The sequence below is a fragment of the Callospermophilus lateralis genome, chromosome 5 (genome assembly GCF_048772815.1).
Source record: "Callospermophilus lateralis isolate mCalLat2 chromosome 5, mCalLat2.hap1, whole genome shotgun sequence".
NCBI classification, from domain to species: Eukaryota; Metazoa; Chordata; class Mammalia; order Rodentia; family Sciuridae; genus Callospermophilus; species Callospermophilus lateralis.
In genome coordinates, this window is record NC_135309.1 from 33,473,784 (window position 1) to 33,497,896 (window position 24,113).

At 41.6% G+C, this 24,113-nt stretch overlaps 1 protein-coding gene across 1 annotated transcript in view; it reads left to right on the forward strand.

Annotated features, from left to right (window-relative positions):
- The first annotated feature begins 7,723 nt into the window (after positions 1-7,723).
- Positions 7,724-24,113, forward strand: part of Slc36a2 (solute carrier family 36 member 2) — a 33,551-nt gene continuing 17,161 nt past the window's right edge. Inside the window, exons 1-7 of the mRNA XM_076856419.2 lie at positions 7,724-8,033; positions 11,231-11,321; positions 11,877-11,965; positions 12,494-12,589; positions 15,034-15,118; positions 18,168-18,386; positions 19,824-19,922. Of these exons, the coding sequence (XP_076712534.2) occupies positions 7,870-8,033; positions 11,231-11,321; positions 11,877-11,965; positions 12,494-12,589; positions 15,034-15,118; positions 18,168-18,386; positions 19,824-19,922 (843 nt within the window). The 5' untranslated portion in view covers positions 7,724-7,869. The remainder of the gene's footprint in view (positions 8,034-11,230; positions 11,322-11,876; positions 11,966-12,493; positions 12,590-15,033; positions 15,119-18,167; positions 18,387-19,823; positions 19,923-24,113) is intronic.

Here is a 24,113-nt window from a genome sequence, read left to right on the forward strand (position 1 = left end):
TAAGGTTATTAAAATTCAAGAATGATGAAGAAAGAAGACATTAATAAATGAGGTAATAACAGAAAACTTCCCAAATCTAGGTAAAGATACAAATATCCAGTAACAGGAAGGTCAAAAGGTGAGCAGTCAGATTCATCTCAATCAATCTATCCCAAGACAGTTTATGATAAAACTGGACAAATTCAGAGTGCTCTGTCATACACATTGGGTGCAAATGGTTTATGTCTTTAAGGTCAAGACTAAAATCCAAAATAATTAAAAATAGTAACTAGATTAACATGTAAGGAGATAGGCAATATAAAAGATATAAAATGGGACATAAAAAATCGAAAAGTAGAGCTGGGTGTGGTGGTGCATGCCTGTAAGTCCAATGGCCAGGGGGACTGAGGCAGGAGGATTGCAAGTTTGAGGTCAGCCTTGACAGTCTTAAAACAAAAAATAAAAAAGGACTGGGGATGTGACTCAGTGTTACATGCTCTTGGGTTCAATCTCTGATACCAACCCCACCAAAAAAGTTGAAATATAGGGAGGAATAGAGTGCACAGATAGTTTTTTTTTTATTAATGCTTTTGTTTTCATTTCTTTTCCTATCTTTGTAGTCAATGTCAAATTCTTATTTAAAATAGCTTGTTATAATCCAAAGGTTTTTTTTTTTTTTGGTAAGACTCATGGTAATCAGAAAGCAAAAACCTATTATAGACATAACAAAAATAATTAGCAAGGAATCAAAAGACACTACTAGGAAAAAAAATTACTTAATGCTGAAGGGAAGACTGTAGGAGAAGGAGAAAGAAAATAAGCCAATTACATTAAAAAACTAGAAAACAAGTAACAAAATGGTGGAAGTAAAATCTTCCCTATCAATAATTACCTTAAATGTTAATAGCTTAAATGCTTCAATTAAAAGACAAAGACTAACTGAATAAAACAACTATATGGTATTACAAGAAACTCACTTCACCTCTAAGGGACACACATAGACAGAAAGTGAAGAGATGAGAAGATATTTTATGTAAATGGAATCTAATCTAGTGTTTTATACTAGATAAAACAGATTTTAAGTAAATTTTAAACCAAGAGCAGTAAAAAGAAACAATGAAGGTCTTTTGTTATCTCCTCTCGCTGACGTGGGGAACCTATAACTGATAGAAAGAAACATGTCAGCAAGAGGAACTAACAACTTGAATACTTATGCACCCAGTATTGGAGCACCTAAATATGTGAAGCAAATATTAATAGATCTAAAAAGAGAGACAGACTCCAATATGACAATAGCAGGTGACTTTAACACCCCATCTTTAGCAGTGGAAAGATCATGCAGACAGAATATCAATAAAGTAACATCAGAGTTAAACTCACCCTGGCCCACATGGCTCTTACAGACATCTACAGAACATCTATTCAATAACTAAAGAATATAAATTTTTCTAAATAACACAAGGGACATTATCCAGGAAAGATCATATGGCAGGCCACAAAATAAGTCTCAATAATTTTTTTTAAAGCTGAAAGCAATTCTTTTTAAATCAAGTTTCTTTTCTAAACCACAATGGAATAAAATCAGAAATCCAAGAAAAACTTTGGAAAGTCACACAAATGCATGGAAATTAAAGAGTGTACTCCTGAACAACCAATGGGTCCATGAGAAAGAAGGAAATTTAAAAATTTCTTGATATAAATGATTTCAGGAATACAAACATCTCAAAAACCTGTAAAATATAGAAAAATCAATACAGAGAGGGAAGTTTATAGTAAAACCTACATCAAATGAGCAGAAAGAGAGAAGAGTGTAGTTCAGTGGTAGCACATGCAAAGGGTGCAAGGCCCTGGGTTCAATCTCTGGACACACACACACACACACACACACACAGCAGAAAGATCTCAATCTACCGTTGCACCTCAAGAAACTAGAAAAATAAGAACAAATTTCGTCAGAGAACAAAAAAGCAGATCAGTGTGGAACAGAATGTCCGAGAGAGAGAGAGAGAGAGAGAGAGAGAGAGAGAGAGAGAGAGAGAGAGAGGCGGGCAAGGTGAGTTTGGAAGAATAGAAGCCAGATCTTGTAGGATCTTGTGGGTTAGGACAAAGACTCTTAATCCAATTACGTCTCATCATCCTAGACGTGGGACACCTATAAAAACTTAAATTGAAAATACATATGCTAGTTATGTCAAGTATTGAAATAAATATTATGTTTTTAGAATTCTATTATTTTGCGAAAAGTAATAGGTGAATGATTTGAGGATTTGAGAAATATGGCCATGTATTTGATAAATATATATGATAAATGTATAAGCTCTACATTATAATTTCCAACTATTTTCTTGCATCTGTGCCAATTTTGTTGATATAGTCGTACAATTGAAAGTTTGGGACTTAATGGGCTAATCATGTTTTCAGGGCAATTTGGAGAAGGGAGGGGGTTTAGACAGGAACACAGTCTCATTGCTGGTTTCTGTGAAGACACCGGTTTTAGGCTACTACATTAGACTTTGGATGCAACTCAGTGGGGTCATAGAAGCAGAGCTCACACCTGCAATGAGTGGCAGCTGTCACTCATGCTCTTTCACCAGAAGCTTCTTACTGGACCACTGGCCTTCCCGCCTCCATCCACCTGGTGCAGCAAGTTCAGAAACCTAGGAAAGTGTCAGACCCCATACCTACGCATGTCAACATCCGATGACAACACTTACCGGTTCTGAGGGATAACTTTAAATTTTACCAATGTCCTGGAGAGTCAGATAAACCTTTGGATATAATTTTGTTTGTTTGTTTGGTACTGGGGATAGAAACCCAGGGGCACTCTACCACTGAGCTACACCCTCAGCCCTTTTGGTTTTTTATTTTGAGACAGGGTCTCCCTAAGTTGCCCAGGTGGACCTTGAAATTGTGATCCTCCTGCCTCAGCCTCCTGAGTGGCTGAGGTTATAGGTGTGGACCACTGCACCCGGCTAGACCTTTGGAGATTAGGTCTAATATGGTACTCACATGAGAGCTCTTCAAGATACCCTGTGGTGCTTCCTCACCTCTCTCCTTCTCTCATCTGTGAGCACACACACACACATGCCTCCGTTTTCACCAACACCTCAGCAGCCCAGGGCCCCCACCCTCACCCCTCACTCTCTTGAAAGCTCTCTCCTTCTCTCCCTCCAGGCCTTGGCTCAGATCTCACCTCTCAAAATTCTTTCCTGACAAATTCATCTCTTCCCTCTGCCTCCACCCCCATCATTGCCCATGACTGCATTGGGTTTATTTCCTTCCAGGCATGAGCCACAAGCCACCTCTATTTGTTTCTTGTCCACTTCTCCCGTTAGGCTGTCTAGACCCTCCCTGCCTCCCGCTTAGGCTGTGATCCATCTGAGAGATTGTTATAAAATAAAGTTAGAACTTGACACAGAGGGAAGGCATGCTACAGGGCTCCAGCTCCCCATTTTTACACCTGACCCCACCAAAATTCATGTGTTGAAGCCCTAATGTCCAATGTGGCTGTAGTTAGAGATGGGGCCGCTAATAAAGTAAAGTTATACAAAGATATAAAGATGAGGCCTTGGTCTGACAGAATTAGTATCCTTAGGAGAAGAGATACCTCATAAGAGGTATCCCACCCCACCGTGTGCACACACCTAGGAAAGGTCATAGAGGACGTCCAATGTCAGGAAGGGAAACCCTTGCCAGAAATCCACCCTGCCAGATCTTCATCTGGAACGTCCAACCTCTATAACTATGAGAAAATAAATGTCTGTCATTTAAGCCAATGGCCTGTGGTATTTTGTTACGCAGCTCTAGCTGACTAAGTCACAGGTATTGTTCGGTGTGTTCATTGCATTCTTCCCATCTCCTGCTATAGCACTAGGACTGTGGCAGGGATTCTAAGGGACAATTTGAATGAATGAGCAGATATTCCCATTCCTAGTGCACTTCAAGGCAGCTGAGAACTGGTCAAAGCAACAGAGCTTGGAACTCAAGAGACCTGGGGTCACAGTTGTCATATCAGTATCCACTCACTATGTCCTTTCCTCTCTCTGGGACTCGGTTTCCCAAATCAGTAAGACAGTACAGCTCAACCAGATGACCTATCAAGTTTCCTCTAGTGATAAAATCAGAGTAAAAAGGGCTGCACTTTCTGGGGCACTGACTGTGACGCAGGAACGGTCCTTTTCCCCTTTCTCACTCCTGCCTACAGATACATTCATCATCATGTCACAACTGGAACCCCATGGTAGAGCAGTGGCCTCCAAAAGCAGAGGAGTACTGTCACTATTAAACATATTCTCCTTCATCCCCAAATTATGTGTGTCCAGCTATTGAAATACTCTTTTAAGAAATGATGATGTTGATAATGTCCTTACAGAGAGAAATGAGGATTTGGCCATCCATTCAGCCCCTAAAATTTATTCAGCGATTTGATTGACGCCTGAAATCCCAGCTTTGAACTGCATGAACTCTACACAGGGAAGGAATTTAATTGTTCAGGGTTGCTCTGCCTAGGTATGGTCGGAGAACATAGATAACCAAAGAGCAGCTTCAGAGGCACATTTCCAGAAGCTTGGATTCAAATCAAAGCTTTTACTTCAGGCAAGTGAAGTAACCCCTCTGGCCTCAGTCTCATTATCTGCAAAATGGGGGTAACGGTGCCGACCTCATGGGACAAACTTGGGGTAGACTTGATACACATGATTATTGTCATAATGATTATGTAGAAGGACGAGCCACAGCAATCAGCCACAGGCAGGAAGAAATACCTGAGGGAAAAGGGATGGCATGACAAATTCCCATCTTGCTAGGATTCACCAACTTCTAGTCCAAAGGAACATTACTGTTCATTTCCACCAGCTGGTACAACCTCAGGCAAATCATTTCCCAGCTCTCTGCTTTGGTTCCACTAAAAAGCTATGAAATGTAGCAGCATTCACAATAGGTAAACAGAATCAACCCAGGTGTCTATTAATGAATAAGTGGATGAAGAAAACGTGGTACACACACATGGAATACTATTGAGTCATAAAAAATGAAATCTTGTAATCTGTGGTAATATGGACATGATAAAGTTAACTGAAATAAGCCAGGCACAGAAACACAAATACTGCACAATATCATAAGGATGTGGAATCTAAAAAAACTGAGCTCATAGAAGCAGATAGTAGAATAGTGGTTACCAGAAGCTGGAGAGGGTAGGGGAGAAGGAGTGATGGACAGACATTGGTTAACAGGTACCAAGCCACAGCCACAGAAGATAAATACGTTCTGGTATTTTGCTACACAGAAGGGTAATTGTAGTCAACAACATTGTATAATTCAAAATAGCTGGGAGAGAGGATTTTGAATTTCTCATCACAAAGCCATAAATATGGGAGATAATGAATATCAAATTAAATATCCTGAATTGGTCAACACATGATATATAAATGTCTCAACACATCACACTGCACCTCATAAAGATGTACCATTATTATGTGTCAATTAAAAAAAAAGGCAGGGAGCAATTACTCTTACCCAACAGAAGAGTGGAACTCAAATTTCATCCCCTATCATATTCCATGATGCATTGAGAAACATGTGAAGGCTTAGATTCTACGGCCTCTTCAAGTCTCAGTCTCTTTGTTCTTTATTATCTTCCCAGACAATCTGATACACACCAAATTTCAAAACTACCATGAAAGAATGAAACAAGGCTCTGATAATTCAAGGAGTCATATAATTATTATCATTATTTAAATTCCACTTGTTCCCTCCTCTACGGAGCTGCCCAATGGAACTGCTACCCTTACAGAAATTGCACATATGCCTCACCCCAGGGAAGCTAGGCCTGCCTCTCAGCATGAAAGAGCACCCTGACCAAATCCCTCCAGTCCTTGGGCCCTTGGAAGTCCTCTGCAGTTTAGTACCCACTTCACAAAGGGGAAAATGAGGCTCAAAGAGGGACAATGCTCCTCCTCCCAGGGCCACGATAACTTCATGATAAAGTCACAATGAAACCCAAGGTGTGGGTATCTGAGTCAATGCTAGAAGGGCTTGATGTGGATCTCCCACCCTGGGAGAATCCCTCTCACCTCTCACCTTTCACCTGACCTCTGGTTTGTTCGACAAGGTGAGGGGTCTACAGTCTCCTTGCCCTCCAACAAGTTTCCTTTGTTCTCATGATATGTGGAAATGCCTCGGTCCATAAGCTCCTTTCCAAAAGGTTTGAAGATTAACTTAAGGTTCTTCTCAACCTGGACAAGAAAGCAAAAACTAACCCATGTTCAAACATCTCCAGCTCTGAGGCGGTCTTATTTCCCTGATCCTGATGCTTGAGCAGGCACAGAGGTCCATCAGTGAGATGAGATCTAAGATTAGAACCAAATTGTGGAATCTCAATTGCAGGTCACAGAACACAGCCTGCTACCCCACAGACCAGGAATAGTGCTATATAATTGTTCCAGACAAGGGAAGAGGGGACCTTTCACAAACCACAGCAAGGGTTTTAGTTGATTCAGGGCAAGGAACTTGAAGGGTGGGGTCAGAAGTGAAACCAAGGGGGCCAGTGTGGTAGTCAAAGCTGCAGACTACAGACATAGAAGGACCTTGTGGAGTTCAGACTCTGCCCTGTACTAGCTGTGACCCTTGGCACACTCTTCTTTGCCTCTCTGAGCCTCAGTTTCCACATCAATAAAAACAAAATAACAATGCTACCCAGAGAAGTTGTCAGGTTTTGAGGAACCTGAGGCTTATATTATTGGGATGGGGAGAGGGGCAGGAAGGGGTGGGGAAAAAATGCAACTTCAAAATTGCATATGGGATCTTGAAAAGAGTCCCATGTAAGGGAGGGACCCTGAGAAATCTATGTTGGGTCTACCAGTTAGCAGTGAGATATTTAAATAAAGCTCTTGGCACACACTAAGCCCTCAATAAATGTTGGTTTGGAGAATGAGATGATGGGCAGGAGAGTGGTACGGCTTGAGTAAAATGCTATAATTTTGTGGGTTCATCTGCACTGAGCAGAGATAATGACAGAGAAGGGGATCCCAGAGAAACTCCCAAGACCTTCTTTAGCTGCAGAGTTCTGTCCTGAAGGTTATGTGTGACCTTGGGCAAATCACACCCTCTCCTGAGACCCAAGACTGTCTGCTAAAAGGCCACTGGGAGTTGTATCATCTCTACCTTTTTTCCTCATTCCAAAAAGTATCTGGCCCTCTCCGTGGAGCCTCACGAAAGCAATGAAGCAGTTGGGTGAGCCAGCGAGTGTTCCTTTTCTTTCCGTTTTAAGAAGTGGGAGCTCCTAGATGGAATATCTTAGCAGCGGTCTGAGGAGGCTAGGAGAAGGGGAGACCTTACCCTGAGATGCAGAGAAAGGGATGGGAGGTATTTTCTTGGAGGCAGAAATAGGCAATTGGCTAAAACCCTGACAATTGGGCTCTGGTCCCCATTCTGCAACTTTCTGGCATGTGACCTCAGCCAGATTCCTTTACTTCAAGAAGCCTCAGTCATTCAACTTACAGGATTAAATGGGGGGAAAAAAATAGCTAAGGGCGTCTCTCCCTTGGTAGAGTGTTTAATACCTAGTGAAGCGCAGGTTTTGGAAATCACTGTAGTGGTTGTTCCCATTACAGCTATGGGGTAACACCAGCCAGCGATCCTGACCCTACTCCCTTTCCAATCCCTGCTTTCTTACTCCTCGGGGGCGTGGCTCCTCCTCCACCGGCTTCTTCAGGCGGGAGGAGGAGGCACCGCTCTCTGGGGAAGGTGGGCGGGGCCTCGCTCCAGCTCAGCAGAGCGCGCCAAGGCACAGCCACTGAGCAGGGTCTTGCACCTGCACCGGACACCTTCCCGTTTGATTCCTTCCAACGTAAACCTCCTTGTCACCCTGAGCTCTCCCTTTCTGAAGCAGTCATGGCTGTGGCAAAGAATGTCAGGGACCTCCAGGGAGCTGTTTCCCTCAATTTGGACCTTAGGTCATCTCCCCAAAGTACCAAGAACCTGCAGAACAAGGACTCCGGTTTCTTGGACGTAAGCTCTTCAGAATCCGCGGACTTGGACAAGACCAAGGGCATAACGTGAGTGCTGTTCTCTGTCAGCCCCATTTCTGCTCTCCAGCCTGGAAGCTTGAACATTGGTTAAAAACCTGGAGGTGGGTGTGTCTGACCTTCAACCCATTGTGCAGATGGGAGAACCAAGACTGTTAGAGGCTTTGTCAGATGAGAGCTTAAAGGGGAAGGAGTGGAGTCAGAAAAGCCCTTGGGGATATTCATGGGGAATGAAGGCCCAGGTGGCCCAGGCCACCCATGAAGTAAGTCATTAAGTCATTAGGATTGGGGCTGGTTTTACTGTCAATTTTTGGTTAATGAGGGAGGCAAGATCACTAACTTCTTGGGGGAGAGAAGGTGAAACCTGAGCTTAAAACCATAATGGCCCCACGGAGAACTAAGCACTGCTTCCTTCCTGTGGTAAGCCTGGCCTCTTCTTCCGCTGGGAATTGCAGCGAGGACACCCAACCCAACATGTGTGGCAGATGCTCCTTTCTTCCCTAGGGGTGAGGATTCAGGGTGGGCGGGGGCAATATTCACAGGCTTTCAGAACTTGACACAGAGGGAAGCCATGCTACGGGGTTCCAGCTCCCCCTTTTCACACCTGACCCCACAACAAATCAGTCTAGCCAGTTCACTTAGGGAAGTGCAGGGGTAGGTGGTGGAGAGCTCCTGCTGCTTTAAGAAGAAAGTCTGGACACCATTGGGGTCCTAGGGGGAGCAGTGGATGGACAGTCAGAGTTCATTCTAGGCTTTTTTACATGCAAAGCTGGAGTGAACAGGTGTCAGTCTGAATTGAAGGACCGATGTCCCTGGAAACTATGAATGAGGAGGATGGGGGTGTGCAAAAGAGAGGAAGAGGTTACTATAATGGAGAGAAAAAGCCTTTCTCCGCAGCTACCCTGCAGGGCAGTTCAGGAATGGACACTATGACTGGCATGGTTCAGTTATTTTAGAGCCGGTCCTGGGGGGTTGCTTGGTATTAATGATCCTAAGGATAAAATGTTCAGCCCTGGGGTTACCACTGCAGAGCAGGGATATTTCTCAATCAAGGGCCCTGGGGGAACCAACTGACTCTGTGTCCTGAACTCTGGTGGCAGTTTTAGTGACTTAAGAATCAAAGGACAGAGGAAGGGGACCAGGAGGAGGCAGGAAGGGGTGCATAGGGGGAAATACTAGACAATACTGACCAAATTATATTGCTATATTGTGTGCATGTTTGAATATGTAACACAAATCCCACTACTATGCATAATTATAATATACCAATAAAAATATGGGAAAAAAAGAATCAAAGGAATAAAGCAAGTGAGAGCCAGAGGGGACCTTTTGGCTGGGAGAGAAGCCATCTAACAGGCTGAGTAAGCGTGACATTTATGGGCTGGCCCCTTGGGTTTGAAGTCCCACTTTGCTGCTTCCCAGCTTGAGCAAGTGACAGAACTTCTCTGCCCCATCTCTCGTCTGGGAAATGATAGTCTGTACCTGCCACACAGATGACATGAGCATAAAGCCCCCAGGTGTAAGGTCCTAAAGGCTTGTTAGCTTCTGTGACTATGATGGTGGTCCAAGGTCATCAAAGGACCCAAGGCTCGAGTTTGGGCTCCCAGTCTAGGGCTTTGCACTGTTTGTAAGTTGGCCAAATGGCTGAAAGCTAAATTCTGATTTCCTAAGTCCTTTAGTTAGAAATTTCCTAAGTGACCTGTTGACCCTTTCCCGGTTGCAAAACAAGCCCATCACTGGGGGCCACAGGGAATAGTGCTCAGTCAGCGATGTGGACACCCACAGGGAGAGGGAAAGGCACGCGGAGACTCTCCACCCCCTTTCTCCTCCAATTGTTCTCATTAACCCTTGACAAATCAAGGGCAGATTCTTGGGAAGCTAAAGGATTTAGGAGTTTAACGTAGAGACAGGGGTGTTTGGGGAACTTCTTTCAAGATACCATTACTCCTAACATTTGCAGAAGCTTAGCAAAGTTGAACACGTTGCTCAAGATGATGTTGCAGGTTAAGTGGTGGCCTTGAGTTTTAATCCCTGGTTTGTCCAATTCCGGAGACCAGGCTCCTTCCAGAATCCCTCTGCTGCTTTTAAGAGCTTCTCCTGGCTGGAAGGCTTTTCTGGGGAATTTCCAAGGTTCCTAAGGTTATCGATATAACCCGGTACTCATCCTGGTTTCACCAGGTCCAGTGTAAAGAGGTGTAGAAGTAGGTTTGTTACGTGATTCTTTAGGAGAGAGGGCACCTGCCTAGAGTTTTTTTCCCTGCTGATTCAGACCTTGTCCTCTGGACCGACCTTTAGATCTCTGTCTTAAAGAGTGGGAGTTTTTTGCTGCTTTGTTTTTGTTTTTAGGGGAGTTGGGGGCATGACATTTTCCAGTCTTAATGCCCTGGGCAGAGAGAAAAAAAAAAAAAAAAAAAAACCCTCCGGAGATCAATCCTCAAATGACCCAAGTCATTTGACATATTTATTGAGATGTCACCATGATTTCTTTTTCCTGCCTGCCTTTTTCCCTTTTCTTGGAGTTCAGACCTGTCTCTACCACTAGTTTATGGCCTCAGTTCCTCAGAGAGGAAGTGGCTGTCACTTCTTTACCCTCTGTCTGGCTTTCTGTCTGGGAGGCCGCTCAGCAAAAGTGAGAGTAAAGAACAGGGAGTCTGAGGTAGTCCTGGGTTTTGACACTAGCTCTTCAATATATCCTTGGAAAAGACATTTTTAAAAAGTCTCTGCCTCAATTTCCCCCTCTGCAAACTAAAGATAATTGCAGGGCTGGGGATGTGGCTCCAGTGGTACCGCGCTCTCCTGGCATGTGCAGGGCGCTGGATTCGATTCTCAGCACCACATACGAATTAAATAGAGATGTTGTGTCCACCGAAAACTAAAAAATGAATATTAAAAAAAGAACAAGATAATAGCAGTCCCTATTTTATAGTCTTGACAAGATGATTAAACGAGATAAATACAGATAAAGTACTTCTCATAGAGTGTCTCTTATAACATGTGTTGTAATGGCATACAGTGAGCTGCTAAAATTGCAACAGTTGTGGAAAAACTGGGGTAGGTGGTTACCTTACAGGAGACTCAGACATGCCAGGCAAGGATCCATGACCTGAGAGATGGCCGGGAGGCCACCAGCCCAGCTTAACTCAGGTGTCGGTTGGCGTGCCATGAGGGAGTGACTGCTGGCTTCCTCCCCTCCATACCCATCCTCACATCTCCTTCCTCTCCTTTAGAGGGTTCCAGACCTTGGTTCATGTGTTGAAAGGCAACATGGGCACAGGGATCCTGGGACTACCCCTGGCTGTGAAGAATGCTGGCATCCTGGTAAGAGAGAAAGTCACAGGTGGGACCATGTGGCCAGGTTGTAGGATGGGAGGAGAGAGGCACTTACCATTAACAACAGCCTCAGGTGAGCAGCCTTCTGGGAGGTGGCTTGGTTCAGACTTAGCATCCAGACTTCTAGTTCAGGCCTGAGCTCTGGCACTACCACAGACTTTAGTGTCCTTGGCAAGTCATTTGTCCATTCCCTGGGCCTCAGTTTCCTCCCTCGTAGAACACAAAGGTTGAACTATGGACTAGTTTTTCAGCTGTGCTCTGTGGAGCCTAGGTCTCCTTGGAGATGCCTCAGAGGCCACCAAGGGGACATGTGGTCGTGATTCTGGTTTCCCTACTTCCTGCAATATCCCAGTGGAAAGGCTTTATGTATTTATCGGGAGACCACTTGAGACTGTATTTGAAAGAACGGCTGTTAGTGCTAAAAAGTCTTGCAAACCAGTTTGCTAGGAAGTTCTTCGTGGTTCTTAAACTCCCCAATTGCTGCTCACAGTGTCCTTCATAAATTCTCTCTCTTGCTCTGCTCTTTGTCGCCCCTTCCTCCAGATGGGTCCGCTCAGTTTACTGGTGATGGGCTTCGTTGCCTGCCACTGTATGCACATCTTGGTCAGGTGTGCCCGGCGCTTCTGTCACAGGTGAGAAAAACAGCATCCCAGAAACATCCTACACATAAAAAGTAAGAGTTTACTTCTTAATTTTTTTTTTCCCAATGTGGCCCCCCCCCAAAAAAAAGAGGAGCATTTAGGGGCAGGGACCTGAATGAGATTCTGCCATAGAGTCAGTTAGATGGTCTCAGTCAGGCCGTTGTGTTTATGTGGTTGGCTCACCTGCAAACTGGATATAAACAATCCTTGCCTAACCTTGCCTTGGAGAATTGTCATGAGGATCCAATGGGATACATGGGCATGGAAACTAATCGAACCCACACAAAGTCTTTATTATTATGCTTGCTATATAGTAACAGCCTTATCTGACAGGAAAGGAAAACAATCCACCACAGAATTACTGCCAGGTGTCAAAGCATGAATTAGAACTTAGATCCCCGCCCCAGTATTCTCTCTACCCTCTTGATGTATTCTGTCTTGTTCCACATCTCCTGATTGGTGAGTATGTGATCTTAGGTTAAACCATCTCTCGCAGCTGTTCTTGTGTTCTCTCCTCAGGCTCAACAAGCCCTTTATGGACTATGGGGATACCGTGATGCATGGACTAGAAGCCAGCCCCAGCACCTGGCTCCAAACTCACGCCCACTGGGGAAGGTATCTTGCTTTTGCTTCGTCTTCTGTAGTGTAGGATACAGGAGGAGAAGATGCTGTCTTAGGGGTACCTTCTTCCCTGGAAAGGTGGTTCATGTGGGACAGAATGTCACAGGGAAGGAGTTCATTGATCAGATCGCAGATCTCACTCCTTGCATACCTCCAGTGATAGGGTACTCATTCCTTTTTTTTATGCAAGTCTAATATTATTCACTCTTTTATTAAGCTACATATTATCCTGTTGTTCCTACTTCGCGGACCCTGGAAAGAAATACCATGAGGAACAAGGCAAACAAGAAGGCTTTTCCCTGCAGAACTCAGAGTCCAGTGGAAAAGGCAGAGACTAGAGAGCCTATCTACTGGGATAAATATGATAATGGAAACAAGTACTAGCTAGCAAATAAGGGGGTGTGTGTAGATCAGGTGGGGGGCTTCCTAGGCTGGACAGTTGAGTGGAGTCCTGATGAAGGCAGTCCTGAAAGATAAGGAATTTCTCAGGGGAAGTAGGCAGAGGCCTGATGACCTTCCAGAAAGAAGGAAGAGCAGGTGTGAAGACTCAGAAGCAGGAGGGTGTAGGCATCAGTTTTAAGGTCCCAAAAGACCAGGTAGCTTGAGGTGAGAGAATCAGGGAGGTCAAACAGAAGAAGGAGCCAGGTGCTCAATCAAGTTGCACATTTCAGACCCTTTTTGCAGTTTTGCTCTTTTTGTAAAGGCAAAGGGGCTGAACCAGGGAAGTGGTCATATTTGCACTGTTTGAAGTACCGTCTGGCTTCTGTGAGGAAGGCAGGTCGAAGGGAGCAAGAGTAGACAGACTCCCAAAGAGGATGTTGATAAAGTCCCAGCGAGTGGCAATGTGGCTGCACCAAGCTGATGGCAATGGTGATGAAGAAAGTTGATCATGAATCGCCTCCTAGGATTGAGAGAAAAGGGAGATTTCTGATGACTTCTATTTTGGACAAGCTGGGTTTGAGGTGCCTGAGAGACAGTCAGGTAGAGCTGTCCCATGGGTCTATACAGATCTGATCTGATCTTCATGCAGGAGAGACAAAATTAAAGTCATCAGCCATGAAGCTGAGGGCAGAAGAGGTCTCTTAGGGAGAGGATATGAAATGAAGAGAGAGAAAAAGACCAAGGCGCTAGGGATCCTTGTTGAGCTAACTCTTCTCTGTAAGTCCACCTTTTAGCTCTCAGGAGTGACACACATGAGTCGACACCCTTTGACCTCTGGTACTTGGGACTAAATCTATTCCTTCATCTTTGTTTGCAGACGTGTGCCTTCTCCTCTTCTCACCCTGTGAACTTTCCGACAGGGGTCTGCCTCCCTAAGGTCTTATCCATTATCTACAACTGAACAGTTCCAGAACCTCAAGTGCAACAATTCAGAGACTGACTGTGTCATTAATAAGTTTCTTCCCTTTATCCTAAAACTTGTTCTGAGTTTCCGCATTCATTTTGCCATCCAAGTCAAAAGTCTGCAGAGCACCCTAATGTCATTTTCTCCCTCATCCCCAGAAGTTGGTGATCACCAAGTTCTAGAAGCTCTGGCTTCCTGGTATCTTTTCAAATGCTCTAATTCTCTAATGCTAGTGGACATGTCTTTGTTCAGGCTGTTGCCTCCTTTCACCTCCACCTATGGAAGAATTTCCTACCCAGTCTCTTCACCCATAAAAAAAAAAAATCCTGCCCTTCAGGGCCCTTTGCACAAGGAAGCTAGTGAATCTGCCTGCTCCCCCTACTGAAATGCCCTCTCCTCATTTCTTGTCTTCCTCCTGCTCTACCTCTCCCTCCTCATCTCCCTCTACTTCCGGTTGCTGTTCTCTTTCTTCTCTCCTTCTTTGCCCCCTCTCTCTTTTTTTCCACCTTACCAAGGGACTCTTGCTCATATATTGTTTTTTTTCTAAGAAGGTTTTCTGGCTGCCCAAAATTTGGATAAAATGTCCTTTTTACCATGGTCCTTAGTCTTGTATTATGATATTAACTTGTGTCCATAGCATCCTTAAGCCTATGTACCACCCGAGGAAGGGACCCTATGTTAATTTTCTGCACATCTTTAGTACCTTCCATTGAGTCTAGCCCATGGTAGGAAAAAATATGTTAAATGTTAATGGTAGCTAATAAAAAACATTGTGTTTACTGTTGTCCCACATCAATAATAACAGTGGGGTGAGGAATGTTGCAGAGCCTGACCAGGGTGGCAGGGTGGAGAGGCTCATAACCAGGAAGAATTTTACTGCTCCCTGTGCTGAGAGTGTGAGGGTGTTAGAAAACCACTTTTCACAAAGAACTATTGTTCCATCACTTTTTACTGCCTCATTGTTGATTGTGGTAGAAGGACCAAGAGTGCTGTTATAAGACCACCAACCCCTGGGGACAGGGGACAGAATGGCAAGAAATGGAACTGCAAAGTTTTATGATAACAAGCCCCTGTCTCCTCTCCTCTCTTCTAGGCATATAGTGAGCTTCTTCCTTATTATCACCCAGCTGGGCTTCTGCTGCGTTTACATCGTGTTTCTGGCTGAGAATTTAAAACAGGTACAAACTTCTAGGGAAGGTGGAAGAGGAGAGATGTGGAAGAGGAGGCTTTTCTGCTAGTTGTTTAACAAATGCGTTCCTCTGAGTCCCAGTGTCCTATCAATACAACACAGGAAGTGAATCTAGGTATTATCCAAGAACCTGGCCTCCCCCGGTTCACAAATCTGCAGATTTCTGTGTGATGACCTTTGCCACAATACCCTTTGCCCCATACCTTGGACCTGTCCTCAAGGTTAGTTTCTAAGATGCTGAGCTGGAAAAACCCTTGAAATTTGTCAATTCTTCTACCTTGGAGTTTAATCATTCTGAATGCTTCTCAAGTTGATTTGGATCATGTCTGGTGGGATACCTGATCTTGCTTGGGACATCTTTATATACTGTTAGCTACTTGATCTATGGTTAATGGTTATTTTTCCCAAGAAGTCCTTCTGATCTAACCCAGATGTTATCTTGCAAAAATTGGAGCAAAATAGTATAATAGCAAAATAGGTAACATAAGTTAATCAATGCACTTAAAAAAAAAAACTGTTCTTTAGAGCTCTTTTTCTATTTATTATAGTAACACCAGAAACTTAGAAATATGAAAAAGTTAGAAGGGAGAAAAAACCCAGTAAGCATTTAGTTAGCTTTTATTAAGCATTAGATACATTGCTGGAATTTTTACAGGATTTCCATCATTTCTTTCTTTCCTTGACCTTATCAGAGTAAACACTAAGATTGTTTCTCTGCCATGTGCTCCAGTGATTGTCTTGATATAGGCCCAAGCAATGGGGTTAATTTACTATGGACTGGAACCTCCAAAACGGTGTGGCAAAATAAACCTTTCCATCACTATAATAAAAGTTAATTATCTCGCTTATTTCATTATAGTTATGGTACTGAGCATGGTGGCACACTCCTGTAATCCCAGCTACTTAGGATGCTAAGGAAGGAGGATCTCATGTTCAAGGCCATCCTGAGCAACTTAGTGACACCCTGCCTTATAGTAAAATAGAAAGGGCTGAGGATGTAGCTCAGTGGTAGAGTGCTTGCCTAACATGTACAAGGTCCTGGGTTCAATCCTCAGTACCGAAAAAATAAATAAATATATTACTTAGTCTAAGAGTTGTTTTGAAATCTCCTAAAACACATTTCCAGATGGCTTTTCAGAAAGAAATATGATTTCTGCAGACCTTTATTATCTGCATTTATTAATCAGATGCTTTATTAGGAAGGCAAGAACTGTCTCAAATTTACAGGCAAAGTGTGGTGTGTTCTAAAATATAAAACAAATGTCAGTATGATATTTTAGTGCCAGGTCAGCGTGCTACTAACAATATCCTGAGGTCAAGAAGCTTCATTGTGAGCTGTATGCAGGGATCATAGGATCAGGGAAGGCTAGCTCCATGGGGGTGCATCAGAGCTGAGCATTCAAGGGCAGCAGGGAGCACAAGTGGGGACAGCCAAGGTGGGAGAAGGGATGAGTAAAAACCTAGAGGCAGGATATAGGGGGCTTGCTCAGAAGAAGCAGTAAAATTGTTTTTAAAAGAAAGTGTCAGTATGGGAGAGGAAGAGTCTTGAAGGTTGACCCATTAATGAAGGGCCTTGAATGCCAGGGTAATCTTCCAGGTGTTTTTCCTACTGTAGTGAGGAACCATTTTTTCAAAGCAAACAAACAAGATTTAATGATTCACATTTATGAATCCACAGTGTGTACTTCAGTGCAATGAGAATCTCCAAGTAAAAGAGTTTATTGTGATTGACATCTTATAAAATAAAAAGATGTGTATCACACAAATAATTTATGAGATTTCCTATAAAACATATAGAGGAATGTATTGCAAGGTGTTATCATGACTCTCCATGAGTACTGAACTTAATTTTTTTTTCTTGTTTAACTCTGATTTCCAAGGGTTCCACAGTGAATTCTACTGTTTGCACAATTGTATTATATCGTTTGCTTCACGTAGGTCATGTTAATTCTAAACCTAATTCTAATCCCTGACTTTACTAGGAAGGTATATAAACTACACACATATACTGTGGGGGATGTGTTTCTTGTTTGTTACAATGGTTGGAGGATAATAATAGCTTTCATTAGGTGGGGTTCAGGAATGTTAAATGTTCTACAATTAATAGTTCATCCACACAAGGAAGAGTTCTCACATTCAAAATGCTAGTGTTGGCTGGGTGTGTTGGCACATGCCTGTAATCCCAGTGATTCAGGAGGCTGAGGCAGAAGGATCACAATTTCAAGACCAGCTTCAGCAACTTAGTGAGACCCTATCTCAAAATTAAAAATTTAAAAAAGGGCTGAGGATATAGCTCAATGGTAGAGTACCCCTGGGTTCAGTCTCCAATATTAGTCCAGTTGTAAGTATTGGTCCAATTAGGAGACAGTAAGTTTATGGGTTAGTTAAAAAAAATAGTAAGTGATGAGTCTTTTTGGTTATAAGCCAAAAAGAGATTCTGGGGAAATTCTGGGGAAATTTAAGCAGAAATTAGTTTAGTGGAAGGATATTAGCTAATTTATGAAATTACAAAGAAGGCTAAAACACAGATCTCAGAAAAGAACAGAAAGCAGAGCAGCTAGGAGAGAGTAGATAGCAGAACTAATAAGCAGTCTCCACAGGGATCCACTATCAGAGTTAATTTTTACCCATTCTGTTCTTAGGTAACTGGATTAAGATTTAGCTTTGGATTCCTGGGAGAGAATCTGAACGCCCTAGCTTGAGTCAAAGGCCAGTCCCCTAGCTCTACTGTGATTTATGGTCCTCAAAGGAGAGAACTCACCACAAATAAGTTGATAACAGGAGGAATGGGTGCTGGGTTGCCAAGAGCCAAGAAATACCTCTATAAATCCAGTTATTTGTTATCAAAAAATTTTTTAAGTTACTTGTATAGCCTCCTTGAAGGAAGTATGATACAGAGAATTTAGAAGCTTTAAATTCAACCCAACTCTCGGAGACACTCCGACTCTTTGTGAGGGAGTTTCATTGTGGTCAAAGCACTGAAATAATTGTGTGGTCCAGAGATTTATTTTCTCCTCTTTTCCCCATTCGTTCCTCAGGTAGTGGAAGCTGTTAACAGCACAACCAACAACTGCTATAACAACGAGACGGTGATCCCGATGCCCACCATGGATTCGCGACTCTACATGCTCTCCTTCCTGCCCTTCCTGGTGCTGCTGGTCTTCATCAGGAACCTCCGGATCCTGACCATCTTCTCCATGTTGGCCAACATTAGCATGCTGGCCAGCTTGATTATCATTGCCCAGTACATAGCCCAGGTTAGTGTGTGCCATGTGCCAATGCCTGTGACTTAGGGCCTTTGTATCAATGATAGACTAAGCTCTGGAGATCTAGAGCCTACCCCGGGGGTGGGGTAAGTGTGTTTCTCACCCTTCAACCTGGGACCCGCCTTGTTGTAACATTCTTTCCACAACCATGTCTCTGTGCTATCCCAAATCTTCTCATTCATGTTTCTCCAAACTACTGTTTTTATGTCAACTTCTGGCTTTAAAAAAAAAATTATGCTTGCTTTGTAAGGAAAACATCTTGATTGCTAAACTACAGACCATTCCTATGATTGGGTAGCAAAAGGCAGATGAAAAACAGGTGCTTCTACCATAGTTTTATAGCCTCTGGGCTAAAATTCCAGGCACCTAAAATTACTCCCTAGGGAACACTGGAGAAAAAAGTTTAATATTTAGTCACAGAGCTATAAATGTGTTCAAAAAATAAGCAAATCTATTATGATGTTAATGACTGTCTTTGATACTTGTTGAATTATGGATATTATTTTTCCCATCAATTTCCTTACTTCCTATCCTATTTGTTTTTTATAGTTGAAAACACTACATTGAAATTTAAGTCCCAGGAATCCTTTGGCAGACCCAGTAATTTTCAGATGGTTTTTCTGGGAAGCTGTAAGAGAAAATAAAAATGATATTGTCTATAGAATTTAGTAAAAATAATAAATTACTCAAATATTGTAGAATGACTATACATCAGTCTCATATTCCTTAGGAGTTATTGATGAAGTCTAAAAAATTAAATTTTCTAATGAGATAACCACTTCTGATTTACCTTTGGACAATTCCCGTGTTTGTCCAATTTTTTTTTTTTTTTGGTACCAAAGGATTAAACTCAAAGGTGCTTAACCACTGAACCACATTTCCAGTCTCCAAAATCGTCCAATTACGAATATTGTTCTGTTATTTCCATATTTTGGGTCACAGGATATATAAAACATTTACTCCAAATACTCTCCTACTCTGTAATTTGTTGCTCATATTTAACTAATAATTGGAGGTTCTGTGAATATGCTATAACTATAGAAACAGTAATATCCAACACCTTTGACCACTGTCTATTCAAAGGTGTTCTTGAGAACTTTAGGTTGGCACTAATCTGTGATGTGTCGGATTTTCTCTGGGAGGTTTCTGATGACCCAAACTCCGTGAGCTACTTTGACAATCTTCAGGACTTGAATGACACCTCCGTGTTTCTGTCCGTGTTTCTGTCCGTGTTTCTGTCCTCTGGCTCTCTTGTACTGTGCAATATTAAAATCAGTTTTGATCATGCCCTACTTCCTTTTGAAGTTTTCTAAACTTCCTGACATTCAATGTTTTAAAATTCAGGTCTCCTCTCAGAGTACCTCTCTCTCTTAAAATGCTCAGATGTGCCTTGAGGCGTAACCATCTCATTGCATTTCTCTTCTACAGGGAATTCCAGACCCCAGCCGGCTGCCGCTGGTGGCAAGTTGGAAGACCTACCCTCTCTTCTTTGGAACAGCCATTTTTTCGTTTGAAAGCATCGGTGTGGTAAGGTTTGAATGGGGTGATCTTTCCCTGGCTCTGTGAGCTCTGGGTTTTGGTGCCCTGTTGACCATTGTGTGGGGCCTGATAGAAAATACACATGGGAGAACATAACCTCTGGCCTCATCTGGGTGACTTGTGACCAACAGAAAAAAATCAGATTACAACACTCAGGCAGTTAGGTGACAGTCTTATTTTTGTCTCAGTAAGTCTACTAAACATTTCTCTTCCTATCAACAGAAGTTTCCTAATATTTCAAAAATCAAGACTAATAGTGGCAAACAATTTAAAGGATTTGATTAAATTTAAAGGAGTTTCCTGAAAAGAACTGTGTATTTATAGTGACTTATTATATAGTCTCTACTTCCACATCTGAGGAAGGGTAGTGCTGTTCACGTATTTTTTAATTTACTTTTTCATTTGCATACAGCAAAATTCACTCTTGAGAGGTACAAGATTCCAGCAAGTTTTAAAAAATGCATAGAGTCATAGATGTCTGACATCAGAACACAGAACAATTCTCTGGCACACAAAACTCCCTTCACTGTCCCTTTTTATCAACTCCCACCCCATACCACTAACTCTTATACCACCTTCCATTCTATGCCTTGATTATTTTACCTTTCGCAGAATGTCATATAAATGGGATCATGCAGTATGTAACCTCTTGAGACTGGTTTCTTCCACCCAGCCTAATGTCCCATCCATGGTGATGCACATATCCATCCATACTCCTGACTGTCAGTGCAGAGCAGCCACTGTGTGGGCAGTACCACCTTTTATCTACTTACCAGTTGAAGAGTGTTTCCGTTGTTTCTAGTTTATGGCAATTGTGAATAATGCTCTGATAAGCTTTTGTGTGAATATAAGTTTTTATTTCTCCAGGAGTAGGTTTTCTAGGTCACATATTAATATATCTTTAACTTGAGAAGTTGCCCAACTGTTGTTAGAATGGCTGTTCCATTTTTCGTTTCCAACACAGTAAAGGAACTTTCTAGTTGTTCTGTATCTGTGCTAGCACTTGTATTATTGTCAGTATTTTTTTTTTTTTTTTTCGGTTTTTTGTTTTTTGTTTTTCAGGGCTGGGGATTGAACACAGGGCCTCATGCACACACACTACCACTATTCCCAGCCCTGCTGTATTTTTTATTTCTGCCATTCTCATAGTTGTGTAGTGGTATCTGATTATGATTTAATTTGCATTTACTAATTACTAGTGATTCTGAGCATCATTTTATGTGTTTATTTGGCATCTGTATACCCTTTTTGGTAAAATATCTGTTCAAATATTTTGTAAAAAATTTTTATACTGAGCTGTTGTTTACTTATTATTAAGAGTTCTCCAGGCATTCCAAATACAAATCCTTAATTGATTATGTAATTTTAAAATATCATTTCTAGTCTGCAGCTTGTCCTTTCAGTCTCTTTTATGGAACAAAAGTTTTTAATTTTGATAAAGTCAAATATATAAAAATTTTGCTTTTATGGATCTTGGGTGCTGTCTCTAAAAATATTTTTCCTAACCCAAGCTCACAGATATTTTCTTCTAAATGCTTTACAGATGTATGATCTGCTCTTGAGTTAATTTTCAAGTTGTTAATAGGTTGAAGTTTATTTTTTAAAATAGGCTGCCCCTTGTTTCTGTATCATTTGTGGAAGAGACTCTGACTTGAGTTGCTTTGCATACTATATGATGTTGATTGGTTCATGTGTATGGGTCAGTTTCTGAACTTCCTATACTGATTCACTGTTGTGTCTATAACAAGCTGTACTGATAACAGATGCTTCATTTTTAAACTAGTGGTGTGAATGCCTCAACTTTCTTTTGATTAGTGTGTATGCGCTATATATTTTTTCCATCCTTTTAATTTTTTTATTGAGATAGCTTACATAACATAAATTTCATCATTTTAATGCAGTCTGATAGCTTTCACAATATTACACAATCATAACCACTAATTCCAGAACATTTTGATCACCTGAAAAAAAAAAAAAAGAGAGAGATCCATTATGCACTCACTCTCTCCATTCTTCCGATGCAAGCCGGCTTTCTATCCCTGTGCCTTTGCTCGGTTCAGATATTTCATGTAAATAGAATCATAGAGTGTGCTTCCTTTTGTGTGTAGGTTCCCTGCCGCATTCCACGACTAAAACACTCAGGGTCACTCCAGGTGAACTTGCCTGCACGAAATAATCACACAAGAGACAGAGATACCTTTTTCTTTGGGTTCTGTGATGGCTCCTCTGACCCCAGAGAGCATACTTACTGAACCCTTTTATTGGGGAGAAGCCATTCAAATGAGGCAAGGGGTCAGGTTTCAGGGGGTTGAGTCTAGCTTCATGATGTCTGCTGTCAGCAGGTTGACTGACATCTAGCAAGGCCACACCCAAAGGCAGAGCAAGAGAAAGGGACACACAAAGGGAGCTTCCATGGAATATTCTATCCCAAACAGGGCAAAAGGGGTAGGATTACAAAGGAATAGATGAGTGTAGCTCAACCCCAGGGGTATGCCTACTCAGAAGACTGGCCTTGCTATTCAAGCAGGGGAAAAGACCCGGTCCAGACTACAGTGATCTTTCAGATCCCAATGGTGCATCAGGACTGGAAGGCAGTGTACCTCAATGTGGCTCCCCACAGTTTCCCACTTAGCAATGTTTTCAAGGTTCATACATGTTAGTATTGGTGTCAGCAATTAAGACTTTTATATGGGTTAATAATTTTCCATTGTATGCATCTAAAGCATTTTGTTTATCCATTTGTTTTGATGGACTTTGAGGTTTATTCCACTTTCTAGCTATTGTAAGCAATAGTACTAGGAGAATTCATGCATATATTTTTGTCTGAGCAACTGTTTTCAGTTCTTTTGGGTAAACACCCAGAGTGAGAAAGCTGGGTCATATGGCAATTCTGTTCAAGGAGCCATTTTCCAGAGTGGCTGCACCATTTACTTTCATTCAACCAATAAGCATTAAGGGTTCCAGTTTCTCCATATCTTTGCTAACACTTCTAATTTTTCTTTTTTTTTTTTTTTTGTTGTTGTTGTATTGATTTGGTTTGGAGTTTTTTGTTTATTTATTTTTTTATGTACATTCTAGAAGGTATGAAGCAGTAGCTCATTGTGGGTTTGCTTTGCATTTCCCTAATGATTAATGACATTGAATATCTTTTCATGTGCTTTCTGGATATTTCTTTATATTGTTTGAAGATATGTCTATTCAGTTCCTTTGCCCATTTTTAGTTGGGTTATCTTGTTAAATTTAAATTCATTTTTAACATATAGGAAAATAAATTTGTACCTATTTATGGGGTTCCTTATGATGCTTCAAATTGTCTTTTTGTCATTGAGTTTTTAAGAGTTCTTTAATATATTCTGAATTGTGGATCCTTATCACATAAATGGTTGGCAATTTTTTTTTCTTATTCTGTGGGTTATCTTTTCACTTTTGAAAATAGTACCTTTAACACAAAAAAGTTTTTAATTTTGATGACGTCTGATTTATCTGTTTTTTTTTTTCTTGCTTTTGCTTTTGGTGACATATCCAAGATTACATTGCCAAATCCAAGATCATGAAGAGTCACCCTAATGTTTTTTCCTAAGAGTCTTATAATTTTACTGCTTGTATTTAGTTCTCTTATTTATTTGGAGTTCATTTTTCATAAGGTATGTGGTGACTTTGTTCTTTATATATGGTTATCCAGTTGTCTCATCACAATTTGTTGAAAATAGCATTCTTTCCTCATTGAAGAGTTTTGGTAATCTTTTTAAAAATCATTGATCATATGGGTTTATTTCTGGGTTCTCGACTCTATTCCATTGACCTATATATCTGTCCTTATACTGAAACCACACAATTTTGATTGCTATAGATTTTATAGTAATTTTGAAATTCCTCCAACTTTAAGGTACATTGCTGCCAAAAGGCAGTTGGAATTTTAGCAGGGATTTTATTGAGTCTTTATGCCATCTTAGCAGCATTAAGTCTTGCAGTGATGAACATGGGATGTCTTTACATTTTTTTAGGTCTCCTTTAATTTCTTCAGACAAATTTTATTGTTTTTAGCATAAAAATTCTTTCCATCTTCTTAATTTAATATGTCCCTAAGCACTTTTTTTTAATGCTATTGTAAGTGGCTTTGTCTTTTTAATTTCCTTTTCAGATTGTTCATAGTATTTAGGGTGCAAAAATACAACTGAC